Here is a 14,124-nt window from a genome sequence, read left to right as displayed (position 1 = left end):
AGGTCGGACAGCACTTACTTGGGTAAAGCACGGACGCTGTTTACGAGCACCGACACGCATTCACACACATTTACATGTAAATACATAAACAACAGACTGACACAGGCACTGCAACTCTTGGGAGGGCTGTGGGGGTGGGGCTGTGTGTGGGGTTAGCGTGGGCTTTTATTGCGTCTGTGAGACTCCCTCCAGTACCACCGTGCAACAGCAATTACCGCCACGTTCGCCACTAGCCCAGGGCTCATCCTGGCCTTCGCACTGTTCCTAACAGCCGGAGTGCCCTTGAGCCGGGCTGCCCCTGGAAGGGGACGCACACTCTTCACCCTGGGTGTGCAGCGACCCTCGCAACCTCCCCCCCTCACACAGACAGTGAGCCTGCAGGTGCTGGGACAGGCCCGACTTCCAAGTGTGTTCCAGTGTCCCCAAGAGCCACATGTCACAGCCCCAGACCAAGCGTGTTCGAGAGGGGACCCTCGTCATGGAAGTCCGGGGACCCTCTGTTAGAAAAGGATGTTCCACAGTATCTTTTATGTGTCTGTGACAAAGGAATAAACACCATTCCTGTCCCCAGGGCCCTCACAGTCAGGTAGAGTAGATGGAACTGCAAAGGCACAGTTTGGAGTGACGGGCTGTCACGGACAGGAGTGGGGTGCACGCCCAGCGACTGGGATGGAGCACACACTGCTGCCCCAGCCCCCACGGTGACACTGCACAGGCCCAGCCCCGGGCAGGAAGATAACCTGGAGGGTGAGGGACAGCTCTGTCCTTTCCGGGCTCATGAGCTGGGTGCTGTGCTCCCGGAACTTCCCGTGGCTGGGAATGCCTGCTCCAGCTATGGCCTGGAGGAAGCCTGTCCGCAGTGGGAGAAAACCAGTCAGCAAATGGGAGGAGAGCTGAGTGGTGAAGAGAAAGAACGCCAAAGTTGTTTGCCATCCTGGGTCCACGGGAGCCTGAAGCCCTTTGACCCCATCCTTCCCAGTTAAAGGAACCAAGACGCCGTGTAGGTTCTGCAGCCCCCACATGGGTGTCCTGAGACAGCACAGACACACGGCCCCGGCAACAGAAGGGGCAGCTCCTCTCGTCATCACTAATCTGAATATTCCCGTGAACCAATCAGGCGCTGTGCAGTCTGCACAGGCGGCCTCCTCGATCTGGGTGTTCATTGGAGAACCAGCTGCGTGTGCTGGGGGACGGCGCATGCACAGGGTTAAGGACGAGTGCAGGCTTCTCGGGGGCCCTGCTGTCAGCCCTCGCTGTCAGGCTGGCCTAGGACTGTGGTCACCAGTCTGTGGGAGGTGCTGGATCCAGGAGACCCCCATGGGCAGCCAGCTCCTGGATGCGCCCCACATCACAAACACCAACCGGCACACTCATCTCTCTCTCCAAAATGGGGGCACATGCTGTCAGACCCACCGGCTCTCTGGGAGGCCTGCCCTCATAAACCCAACGCCAGAAGCACCTGCTAGACATGTGAACAGATCAGGTCGTTCAGGTCCACGGTCAGCTTCTGCCTCCTCCATGCGGCCTTCCTCCTGCCGACGCGGCCCACCCCCCTCGGGGACTTGCCGTGTCTGTGGGAGACCTGGAGGTACTGGTCCGTGCTGCTGCTCTGCAGGTCACTGCTGGATGCTGCCGACACGGAATCAGAGTCTGTGAGGGACGGCTCGCACTTGGGCTTGACTCTGGGCCTCCCAGGGTGCAGTGGGTGTTGGGAATGCCGGGGGCACAGCTGCCTGTGCACGTGCACTGGCCTGTCAGGGTGGCCATCAAAACCGTCCTTCCAAGACTCGGGGTGCCCCCGTTCCTGGTGCGCAGAGGCCAGGGTCTGGCTCCCTGCCCTGTTGCCGGTGTAAAAGTGAGGAGCCCCACGCAGGTTTGCCCAAGAGCACGGGTGCGGAGGCCAGTGGCTCAGCTCTCCCCTCGGTGTCTCCTCCTCCTCACTCAGCTGCGCAGGGCGAGCCCACTGGGGGGCCCAGGACATGCAGGGTCGCATGTTCCTGGAGCACATCTCCACACCGTCCGACAGGGCATGTGTCTGGAAGTGTCCTTCGGGCCAGAGTCCTGGGTGGGTTCTGTGGGAGTCACGCTTGTTCACGAGATCATACCTGGGGGCATGGGGCTGGGGAGCCCTCCTGGCCCCCAGTCTGCAGGGAGGAGGGCCAACAGGCGCACAGTCTTTTCGCAGAAGAAGCTCTGAGTGAGCGTCCTCGGTGTGCGGTGTAACCCCCACAGGGGCGCAGGGTCTGTTCTGGGGACGGTCTCCTGGGCCTGCACATGGACCACGTTGGTGCCTGTAAGACAGAGGCGGTCAAGCACGTGGCCGTGGTGCTCTCAGCCCATGCCTTCCAAGCACTGGGGGCGATGACAGCGCTCTCCTGGAGTTTTCTCGGAACCCGGCCAGCTGGGTTACAGGGTGCCCGCGCGCCGCATGCACAGGGCACTGGGACCCGGCCTGAACCGGTCGGTTCTCTGTGGGAATGCTCAGAGCCCTGCAAGACGAGGGGCCTCGTGCAATTACAGGGAGGACACTGGGGGCTTTGCTAATGTGGCCCAGGAGCACACAATGGGACTGGCACTGGTGGTGCACATGTTAGGAGCACACTCCTCACGACTCTGCCACACAAGTGTCCAGCTTCACAGTCTGTCCCCAGAGCCTGCTGTGACTAGTGGAACCCCTCCTTCTCATCAAGGCCCCACTGGGACATGCAGACGACATCACATATAGCACGATTTCAGGCTCTTTGTAGACTTAGTCATTGCGTTTAAACAACACACCCCCCCCCCTTATTTTATTTACACTGCTTTCACTGTGTGACATGGAAACCAACTACCACGCCCCACGAGTTCGGTGGGAGCATCAGGTGGGATCGCGTCTCTCACAAATGAGAGACAAACAGTGGGACCCACATAACAGACAGAGCCTTGCTGACAACGTGCCCAGCCCACAACTACCGTGTCAGGCCAGCGACATGGCCCTTTCCAAGAGGCAGGTGCCAGCCGTTCTGCAGACAAGCTCACCTGCTGGCGTCATGTGCTGGCCCGCATCTGGAGATGCCAGGAAGGGGTGAGCTGGGGCTGCTGGGGCCTGGCTGGGGGCTCTGGGGCGTGGGCCGGGTGACCGTCTCCACCCTGCCGCTCCTGCTGCTTGATGAGTCGAAACTGACTACATGGCCATTGTTCTGGGGTGTCACTGAGCGAGTTAGGGACAGCTGGCTGCCGAGGTCACTGTCCTTTGCGAGTCTCTTGGTGCTTTCCTCCTGGGTTTGGATTCGGGCTGCAGGAAGAGGGAGGGCTGTGAGAAGGTACCTCGGGGTGGCACGTTCAGGGTTGCTTCACTGCAAGGGCGTGTGACGTCCAACAGCTGGCTCAGCTACCAAGGGCTGGCACCACCAGACACACTGAACCCAGGGGCAGCAAATACGTCATACACCACAGAAAGCCAGGGCGGGAAGGTACCACAGAAGGGACCAGGTGAACCCCAGGCTTTGCAGGCACCACCGGAAGCCCTAGGAGGCAATGTGCTGATTCCCCAGTGCTGGGGCTCTGGTTGTCCCTGAACCAGAGAAATATATAGTGGAGAAATAAAGCTCCTGTGGCAGTTATGAGTTTCTGGAAACAGGTCACAGAGCATTCTGGAAAAAAAATATGTGGCCTGGACTGGAAAGTGGACACTGGACAATTCCATTGTTACCCCGAGGAAGCCCACGATGCTGCCTCAGGAAGTAGTACTGGACGATTAGAGCAGAGCAGGCTTTCCCAGTGTGGGCTGCAGGCTTTTTCCACAGTGGTGTTCCTGCATAGCCCACGGGCCTCGGGACCCTCAGGCCTCTGCCCACTGGGGAACAGCCCCTTCCAATCAGCTCAGAAGCAAAGCAGACGAGAGAGTCAGTCTGCTGACTCTCAGGCCACCAGACTTCGGCTCCTAATTCTCACGGTTCTTGGGGTGTGTCTCCTGTCCCCTCTGAGCTCCAGGTACAGCTGGAGACAATGGGAGGGATGTGCCCCCCCGGTGTGGGCTTCTCCCGAGGACTGTGATGTTGGGCTGGCCTGCCCGTCACACTGCCCATCAGGCGAGACACAGGGAGGGCCTCTCCTGAGGAAGTGGGACCCTGGCGGGGACGAGGCCTGAGGAGGGGCCTCGCAGGGAAGAAACGAGACAAGGACAGAAGTGCGCAAAAGTGAACATCTTCATCTAAGTTCTTACAGGTTTTCTCCAGATTTTTTTGCTGCTTTTTTTCTTCTACTTCAAAATTTCCTTCTGATTTCATACACGTTTTAGTCATAAGCCTGGGTATAATGTAAAAATCTTAGATTTAAACCGTTTGTATCCCTAGATCTTACTTTAGTGTGCCTACACAACAGTGAAACCAGAGTTTATTGGGAATTTTTGATGCTGCCTTAAACTGCTCTATTTTTAAATGCCGGACCAGTAAGACATCACCACGTGTTTTTCTGTAAACTCACCTTCCACCATCTGGGCGACCTTCCTCTTATCTTCAGACCTTGCCTAGAACATAAACGATAATCACACGTTTGTTTGTGATGAGCAGGAAGCGCTAACAAATACTGTACTCGGGGGAAATGACGCATCCTCGGCCAGGACTGAACTGACTGACTCTGCCCCCAGGGACGGCACGCCCGGGCTCAGGTCAGGAAGCTGAGCGAAGGAACGCTGACCCCCTGCGAGTTTTGTCCCCAGCAGGTTTTATCTCCCACCACCAGTCAGACCACCTAGATTCTGCCAGTAGGGATTGGCCCGAGACACTGCCACCAACACGTGAAGTGACAACATGGGAGACATGTCTTTCCACAAAAACGCCCTCTGCCACCCCAGATGCCCTTCTTTTATAAGTATTTCTGGAACTAGTATTTCTTTACACAAATTGATATTCATGAGAGGTGTTTTTTTTGTTTTGTTTTGTTTTGTTTTTTAAAGATAAACAAGTGGAAGTCTCTGGCATGTGGTTCTGGGACAGGGTGACGCCAGCAAGGTGTCCAGGGGCCGCATTTATGGCGTTGTGCACGGTCAGGTATGATCTCGAGAGTCGTGCCTCCTCAGATGGGACAGCCATGCCTCCCTTGCCTCGCCCTAGTGCTGGCCCAGGGGTTGCAGCACAGGTGTGCGGGGAGGAGGGGAAACTGTGGAGGGACGGGGGACAGCTGGGCCCCCTCTGACTGTTCTGCCAGTGAAGGTCTGAGGCCCAGAGGGGAGACAGGGTAAGGACCACCAGAAAGGACGATACGAAAAAGGTGGTCTCTCATTCCAAACACGGCCTTTGGGTCCAGAGGCCCAAGCTGATGTGGGCTCCAGGGCCCCTTCCCCTCCTCTCCTGTGCAGCCCAGCCTGCAGGAGGGCCCACACTTGGGGGGCCAGGCTCAGCCAACAGGCGGAGCAGAAGCACTCGGGCATCGACAAGCACAGGCAGCCTCGTTCCTGGGAAGGTGGGTGCCATCCCTGTGGCTGGGGGTTCTTAGAAATGACTGTGGGAGATCCTGGGAGGGAGGAGGAGTGGCCTTGAACCCTACCAGGTGTCGCAGAGTCCTGTGATTTGAAAATGTGAGACCTCGCTAGTGTCCCCTGCTGGTGAGGCATGGCGTGCAGAAGACACAACAGCAAAGAAGACACAACAGCAAAGACGACACAATACTTGCATTCTGGATCTGCACTTTGAGCTGGTGGTTGCTGAGCTTCAGGGACCGCGCGATGCTCTGCAGGTAGTAGATGAGCATGCTAGGATAGAACAGCACAGGGCGCTCAGTGAACCTCGACACCGCCACGCTCCCTGCTTGGCTGGGTGGCAGGAAACAGGATCCCAGGCTGGACTGGGGCCAGCCACCGCCCCCTCCCCGGAGGACAGAAGGTCTCAGCAGTTCTCAACCCAGGAGCACGGGAAAGGAGCTGCTTTCCTCTCCTTGCCTTGCTTTGCACAGCAACCCCCCTGGCCTGGGATTCTGCATGGATCACAGTGGTGAAAGAGGGGCGAAGACGGAAGGGGAGTTTCTGGTCTACCAGGCTAGGAGCACTGGGTCCTTGAACCCACAGCTGGCAGAAGCTGCCAGCTGCACTACAAGGGGCCCGCCTGAGACTGTCTGGAGAACAGCATGACGTCAATGCCACCCAACCCCACACAGTGGCCGCAGTGAGGGATCGATGCTGTGGATGCGCTGGTCATGCTGTAGCTCCTGCCTGTCCTCAGCCCCTGCTTAGGTCCTCGGGCCCTGTGAGTGACTTGAGCAAACTCACTGATTTTGTGTAACTGTTGGGAAACAGTGCTCCCTAGTTGGCCAAACATGCAGCAACCCCAGGGCTGGCGGGGGCATGCGCGGCACTCACAGGAGCAGCAGCACCGCCGGCAGGATCACCACGGGGCTGCTGACGTGCCTGACTGCAGAGCTGAACCACGCAGGAAAGTCCTTCTCGATTGTTTCTGACACGATGTCGTAAATTTTCTCTTGCCCACTGTGAGGGAGAGGGCAAGAGAGAGAGACAGAGAGTGAGAGAGAGAGAGAGAACTGTGGCTCCTGGTTGGCTGGTGGGCATGCCTCAGGGTCAGTTACAAAGCAGGAGTGTACGCCTGGACGTAAATGACAAGCAGCCTTGCTACCATGGTGGCCTACAGAGTCACCTGCTTAACACACAGCTTTGAAGGTGGGTCGGAAACCACAGGGTATGTGTGTCTTTTCATAGTGCACAAAAATGCAGACTCTAAATGTTCCATAAATGGACTGAAATGGATTAAGAGCTCGGCAGAGGTAACTCGAGGGGTTTCTGCCTCAACGCACGACAATGTGGAATCAAGAGCGACGAGGACTGCCCTTCAGTAAAAGCCTTCTGCATTCTGGAAGGGGAGGACTGAGCAGGTAGAAGCTCTTTCTAGCACCAGAGCAAGGCTGCTGTCCTTTCTGACTCTACATGGGATGCGCCTCCTTGCGAGGAGTGCCGAGACGGGCACACTGGAGGACACTGGCCGTGGGTCCCTGCTTCTGTCCTGGTGTGTGAGCAGGACAGGCCAACACGGGGCCGGCAGGGACAGAAGCACTTGCCTGAAGGGCCCGCAGTGGAGAGACGGCTTATACCGGACGATGGCAAACATGGTGGGCAGCATGCAGAGGAACAGCATGAACAGCAGCATGGCCAGGTAGAAGTTGTTGGACCTGCAAGAAACCGGCAGCCATGTGCTGAGTTCACTCATGGCCAGGCACCAGTGACCTACGGCTGGAGCACAGACTTGAAAACTGGCCCCACTCTGCAAACAGAGAAGGTGTCTTCCCCCATCGTCTAGAGGGGGTCTGTCAGAGGGTCACAGGTCGCCCAGCCCAACTGGTCCGTCTCCTGCATGTCTGCCGAGCACTGCCCACCTGGAACCAAGAGAGAGGCAAACCCATGGCTGTCACCTAATAAGCTTAATTCATGGAAAATCCTTAGAACCTCTGTTTCCCCCACCTGGGTCCTTACTTAATGACTTCCTGTCTTGCCCACACCTCGACCTCTCAGGATGGCTGGGCTCCTTCGCTTATGGTTCTTGACTCTCTTGCCTCTCGCCCTGCCTGCTCCTGGCTGCTCAAGTGAAGCGTTCTGCCTGATGAGGCCCTGGGCCCTGAGCGGGCGCTCGGGTCCCCAGAGGGTGTGAATGTCCACCCCTGTGGGGACTCTCCACTCGCTCCCTCCGTCTCTGTCTTTAATCCCAGAGTTTAGACCAGAAAAGAAACACCAGAATGCACAGAACGTAGCAAGTCACGAGTGCTAGTGTGTGGAACCTCTTTCTCTTTCTACTCTGTATACCCATGTCTACTATACACACACTGTAGCTACCTATCTGTAATGCGTATACACGTACTATGCAGATCGAACTCGGTCATGGTCAAAAAGTATGAAAGTCACCAGTAGAGATCCACACAATAACTATTATGTCAAAATAAAATAAATGAGCTTGATAAGCTTGAATTAATGTGTTCAAAATGTGTTCTAAATTCTTTAAAAATAAAAAAAACCACAGGAGAAAAAGAAGCATTGCCTGGGCCATGGGACAACTGGGCCCCTCCCTGAATAATGTGGGAGGGTCAAGGGCGTGTCCACGCAGGAAACCTTTTGTCCTGGTCAGCTAAGTGTGAACAAACGCACACCCCACGACCCAGCTGTTGTACACCTGGGTGTCTCCCAGCAAAAGGCACCCAGGAGAAGGCCCAGGGAGCATTATTCATGCAGCCAGGAGCTGGGAACAACCCCTGCACCCACCCTTGGCACGGATGAAGACACTGGGGTTCTGTCCTCAGCAACACGAGGGCAAGAAGCCAGAAACCAGGCGCACCTGCATGTGCAGCTCCGCCCCTGGAAAGGGAGCCCCAGCGGAACGAGGGCGTTTCCAGGGTCAGCAGTGACTGCACCCAGAGCCAGGGCCTCTCTGGGACGCCCCTGTTGTTCCAGATCTGGGTGCCGGGCACATTCCTGTGTTCATTCCTGAGTGCGTCACACTGGGTATCTGTGTGAGTGCACTTTCCACTGGATTGCTACACTTCAGGATTACTAAGTCTCTCAGAGCGTGTGAGGAGTGATGACTACTTCCGAGGGTGGGGCCCCAGGACAGCTTCCTGGAGGAGGTGCACTGGGGGACGGGCAGGGAGCTGGGAGCCCTGCAGGGGGACACCCTGGATGAGGCCTGCACGGTAAGTTCTCTGGGTGACATGGATGTGGCCCTACTCACCTGGATGCCCGGAATACCTGCTGGTGGGGCACGTTGCAGGTGAGCACGGCCCAGCTCCTCAGGTACATGAGCCCAACCAGTTTGAGGACATTGAAGGCGGGGAGACACGGGGAGAAGAAGGACCCCATCCTGGAACCGAGAGGGACACCAGTGAGCACGTGTTCTCTTCAGCTTGTCGTAGTTCTGAGACCCTGGGGTGTATGCCTTGTGCCTAAAGAACTGGGGAAGCCCCCCAAGGGTCTGAGCCTCAACCTTCCACCTTCTGCAGACAGAGCAAGTTGCTTCTGCAGGAGTAGCCATCCTACTTTAAAATACCCACTTTGTCTTTCTCTTCACACTGAGTGAGGGAGAGAGCACCCTCTTCTGGTGACGAGGCGAATAACAGACTACTACAGCTTGGGGCAAGCTCTGTCTGTGGTGAAAGCTAATACATTTCCCACTTGACCTCACACATTTTAGCTGACCTAATATTTGGCAATCATGAAAAAAAGAGGTAACTGCTGGAAGTTTGCAGACATAGAAGGTAGGGCTGGGGAAATGAAGGGATTTACCCATGCATAAAGGGGTGGACGACCCTGCTTCGTCCAAAGCGAGACACTTTTGGGAGAGACTGACCACGTCAGTCGGTGAGAACTGGGCTGCCCCAGGGAACTGCGTTTATCACGGCCACATCCTGTCAGACTCAGTGAAAACGCCTGCCCGCAGGAGCTGCGAGCAAAGGCACGAAGGGGCTGCAACACCCACCAGATCATTCCTTGGTTGTAAACTAGGTGCAGCACGTTCTCTGCGATCTTGAACTCTCCATATTCTGGCTGCAAGAGAAGCACACACACTGACGGCCATGCAGGGGGCGTTCTGCTTGTGGGGGCACGTGGGGACCACCATCTGCCTGGCCGCCCCAGCAAAAAGTCACGGAGGAGCAAGGCGGAGACTCCGCTCTGTTCACCCTCTCCCTCATCCCTCCCACCTGCCCCCCAGCCCAGATGCCAGCACAGGATGCATCTGGCCACAAGAGCTTCCCCGACAGACACAGCCTCTCACTTACAAACTTGCTCTCCAGGTCCCAGCAGCAGTAGTCACTGAGGTACCGAACGAAGAGACCCCGGAAGAAGTCGATGAGCAGGATGCTGGCCACGGTGAAGAGCATGTCGATGATGGACAGCTTCAGCATCTCCTGAAACACAAGTGTCCTCGGTGCCACCATGGCCGGACCCACCCTGCCCTCCTCTCCCTTCTGGCTCCCAGCAGCTCATTCCTGGGACCTGGAGGCCCTGGCCCATCTAATTCATTCCTAGCACATAACGGGGCTCCGTGAGCATGGCTCCTTTGAGTTTTGACATCCACGGTCAGTGTGACACGGAAGCAGGAGACAGCTGAGGTCTGCAGATCTCAGCGGCAGAGTGCTCACGAAGGCCTGTGGTGGTTTCGGGGCTTTGAGACGAGGGTTGAGGATCTATATGAAATAGTGTGTGGAAGACGGGGTCGGAGCAGAGCTCGGGGCAGGTGCCTGGGTTGTGCCCATCCTCTCTGTGTCCTTGAACAGACCATTTAACCTCTTGTGCCTCAGTTTCCTCATCTGTGCCTATAATGATGATAATAGCAGGGTTCTCATGAGGCCTAAGCACTCAGAACAGGGCCCAGTGCACAGGCAATGTGACATGAATCTTTGTTATTGTCACTGATGTGGAGACCGGGAGAACCCTACACCATCGGTGGACCTTACTGTCCTTCTCTATAAATAAGGGACAGTGGCACTGGAGAGGCCTGCAAGAGTTGGGGGCAGACACGGACATGGAAGGCCTCGCAGGGAGAAGGGGAGCACCTGCCCGACGTAGGTTTCCCAGCACTGGTCCTGCAGGCCCAGGGTTTTGGCGGCGGTCTGGTTGGCCGCGGAGAGTGCCCAGGTGGAAGCTGGGACACTGGCCGATGCCAGGGCCCACGTGCTGTTTCTCCCGAGCCCCGGCCCCGGCGTGGACCACTTCTCCCCTGCAAGGGCCGTCCTAGTGGCAAAGGAGGTGGTGGCATCCAGCCAGTGGCTGGTAGTATTTTTGGCAGCAGCCTCCTGTGGAGGGAGGGAATGAAAAAGGCTGTCCACATGTCCGTGCCCAATGTGGGTACAAGGACATCACTGCCCTGCTCAGGGATAATACCTCCTGAGACCTCTGCCCCTCTGTCTCCGTCCCTCTCTCTCCAGCTTGGCAGAAGGCCACTGGACTAGACTCGGACCCAGTAACGGAACACAGAGCTGGAAGGCACAGCATTCAGTGGTTCCGAGTGGCCGGCTGAGGCTGTTCTGGGTAGGACATGCTATGTCTATTCACCCTCACAGCGTCAGGCAAGCATGCCTGGGCACCAAACTCAGCCAACTGAAGTCACACGCCTGAGGCCTCTCAGCTGGTGAGGGGCGGGTCAGGGCGCCATCTCCACAACACCCTGGCCTGGACGCAGAGCCATCACTGTCCCCTCTTCTGCCTCACGCACCCTGGCATTCAGTGCTGGTGCGCACGGCCACATGACCAACCCTGAGAAACCTCCCCCTCCTCCCTGCCCCCACCCCACCTTGTGGAGCCCCCTCACAGGAGGGACAGGTTTAAGATGAACTCTCAGGCTACCTAGGCTGAGGGTGGCACCCCCGAGGCCTGCTCTGGACATCCCCCCATCCCGTTCTCAGAGCCTCAGCCTGCTGATCCGCCCCAAGAGGGGTCGACAGCTTCTGCTGGTGGAATTCAAGGAAACGGGACAGCAGACAGAGAGAGCCGCAGCCCAGAGACCCACATGTGCTCTCATACCAGCACGGTCACTTCCTCACCGTGAACCCCAGCCTCAGTCTCTCTACCTTGCGAATAGGGCTGATTCTCCTCTCCCCGCCTTGAGAAGACCACAGGTGAGTGGAGTCTTCAATGGGATGTCGACGACAATGACGACCACCCTAGGTGTGCCTGTCTGTCTGTGCATGTCTGTCTTGTATGTGTACGTCTGTGAATGTGTAAGCCTGCCTGTCTGTGCGCGTGTCTGTGCACACGCAGGCCTGTGTGTCTGAGTATCCATCTGTGTGTGTGGCGGTGGTGGGGCGGCCGCTGCCCGGGATGGGCACTCACCTCAGTGCTCATGCTGTTGACCTTGTCCAGTAGCGCGATGATCAGGCTGTAGAGGTTCCCCAGGTACAGCACAAGGACCCTGAGAGACAAGACCGCAGAAGCCCGTGGTTGCAGACCTGCCGCCGTGGAGGGGTGACCGTCACGGCGAGGCTAACCCAGTGCCTGCCACCCTGGGTGCATTCAAAAGACACAGCATCCAGACCCCACCCCGCTCCCTCAGCTGGGCGGTCGGGGACTAGGGTGCCCCGTGGCCCGTGCCGCTCAGCTCCGCGTGCACACTGCCAGAGCAGCAGGGAGAGCGAGGCCTCACCAGCAGCCCTGAAGTGCAGGAGAAACCCCGCGCATGTCTGTGTCGTGCTTCCTGGTTTAGGAAGGGATTTGTAAGGCAGTAGCTCGTCTCACTCTCTGGCCCTGTGGGGTTCACATAGGTATGAACCCACGCAGGGGAAAGCACACAGCCATGGGGGGCGCTGAGTGACCAGCCCAGGCTGCTCACACAGTTACAGACAGGCAGGGTGCAAGTTCAGGGTCTGGGGGGTCTGGCTCTGACACACAGGCCGAGCCCCCAGGCTCCGAGGGCCGAGGCTGTGAGCACTGTGGGGCGGAGAGCACGAGGTCTGCCAGCAACAGCCTCGGCCAGCCGGCAGTCAAAGCCTCGGGCCCAGTTTCCCCCGAGGCAGCAGGTCTGGGAAACACATCATGTAGTTTCCCAGGATGCAGCCTGAACTCTGCTCAGACGCCAGTCTGGGAAAAAGCAATGAGGAGGGAAAACGGCCCATTAACACACACCTCCCAGGCACAGCGGCTAGCGCGCTGAGTGCCTTGAAACCAGCGCCAGTTCAGAGAAGAGGGAAAGCAGCTTCATCACACAGAAAAGAGGCCCCACTGCCCCCCCCACCTTGGGTGCAGAGCTGACACCTGTGTGCAGGGTCATGCAGAGAGCAGGCAGGGCAGCCTGTGGGCACGGCTATGACCACGTTGGTGTCCCCTGTGGCCTGTGAAAGGACTGATTTCCGTGTCAGGCCAGGACCCCAGCAGCCTGGGTGAGCTCTGGCTCAAGGGAGAAAGAACCGCAGGTGGCAGCCCCCACCGTCCGCCCCTGCACTGGCCCCTGCGCCTGGCTGAAAGGTACAGAGCCTGCTGGCAAGTCCACAGTGCTAAGGAAATGCGTCATAGCATCTCCTCCTGGACCGCTGGCTCAGCCGGTTGGAGCAGCGTCCTGTGCACGAAAAAAGGCTATGGGTTCCACCCCCAGTCAGGGAAAGCATGGGAGGCGACCGATCGATGTTGCTCTGTCTCAAAGTCAGTAAACATATCCTCAGGTGAGGAACAAGAAAAAAAAGATAGCACATCTGGCCCTTGTTACCAGAACTCGGTGCCGGTGTCTCTCATTGAGAGCATGAGAGATGAGGCCCCTCTGTGCAGCCGGGCTGCTGTTGGACCCAACGCAGTGACAGCATGGACTCCCCCACTGCCGGCTGCTGGGGAAGGCGCCAGGGAAGGCGCTGTGCTCCCGGCTCAAGGACACGCCTCTCGGGGTGGGAAGACCAGGTGCCCAGACAGGGTTGCCAATCACCCCAGAGCGGCCATGCGTTGTGAGGGCAGGGGTGGGGTGGTTCTACAGGCCCCTACTCTTTCTAGTCATGTTCTTCCTTCTCTAAGACGACAGGTGGTTTCAGAGGGTGGAAAATTACGGCCTCTATGTGAAATGCTACCCTCACCTATTTTGTGAATCAAGTGATGAGGGACACAGCCACACCCTTTGGTCACATACCATGGATCAGAGGCCACTTTGCTGCTCCAGCCTCAGGGTTCGGCAGGTGCAACAGAGACCATATCAGCCACGAAATCTACAACCACCACCCTACGGAGAGCACTGGCCAGCTCCTGAAGAGGGGCCCTCCCCACAGTGGCTGTGCAGGCTGGTTCTGCAGCACATGCTCCGTGTTACAGAGGGGACGTGGTGAGACCAGCACAGGCCCGGTGGGCTGGGGCCGGTGAGCAGGGCCCTGGCCGTGAGCTCGGCCCATGCCCAGTCTAACAATCTTCCCTGAACCTCCCGGCCTAATGTGCAGGTGAAAAGACCACCCCTGAGAGCCGTCTCTAGAAGTGGAACACGGTAGCTGCTCTGACCCCCACGGGGTGGGGGGCCCCAGGACCACCCCAGGTGGCTCAGGTCTACGTTGATCCCACTGACCCTCTGGCTTATCCCCAAGCACCTCTTCAGAAATTAGAAGCAAAGCTTTACGTCTGTCTCCTGTCTGGAAAAGCACATGGGTCCCACTCACCTCCAGTCAGCCCATGGAGGATGCAGCAGGGAGGGG

At 57.7% G+C, this 14,124-nt stretch overlaps 1 protein-coding gene across 1 annotated transcript in view; it reads right to left on the bottom strand.

Annotated features, from left to right (window-relative positions):
* Positions 1 to 1,083: 1,083 nt before the first annotated feature.
* Positions 1,084 to 14,124, bottom strand: part of TMC3 (transmembrane channel like 3) — a 98,847-nt gene continuing 85,806 nt past the window's right edge. Inside the window, exons 13-23 of the mRNA XM_024561914.3 lie at positions 11,801 to 11,879; positions 10,525 to 10,764; positions 9,748 to 9,876; positions 9,447 to 9,514; positions 8,703 to 8,831; positions 7,045 to 7,155; positions 6,335 to 6,460; positions 5,653 to 5,731; positions 4,465 to 4,507; positions 3,019 to 3,274; positions 1,084 to 2,291 (exon numbers count right to left, since the gene is read on the bottom strand). Of these exons, the coding sequence (XP_024417682.3) occupies positions 1,463 to 2,291; positions 3,019 to 3,274; positions 4,465 to 4,507; positions 5,653 to 5,731; positions 6,335 to 6,460; positions 7,045 to 7,155; positions 8,703 to 8,831; positions 9,447 to 9,514; positions 9,748 to 9,876; positions 10,525 to 10,764; positions 11,801 to 11,879 (2,089 nt within the window). The 3' untranslated portion in view covers positions 1,084 to 1,462. The remainder of the gene's footprint in view (positions 2,292 to 3,018; positions 3,275 to 4,464; positions 4,508 to 5,652; positions 5,732 to 6,334; positions 6,461 to 7,044; positions 7,156 to 8,702; positions 8,832 to 9,446; positions 9,515 to 9,747; positions 9,877 to 10,524; positions 10,765 to 11,800; positions 11,880 to 14,124) is intronic.

The sequence above is a fragment of the Desmodus rotundus genome, chromosome 10, assembly GCF_022682495.2.
Source record: "Desmodus rotundus isolate HL8 chromosome 10, HLdesRot8A.1, whole genome shotgun sequence".
NCBI lineage: Eukaryota > Metazoa > Chordata > Mammalia > Chiroptera > Phyllostomidae > Desmodus > Desmodus rotundus.
Note: the sequence above shows the minus strand (reverse complement) of the source record. Positions and strands in the feature narration are given on the sequence as shown.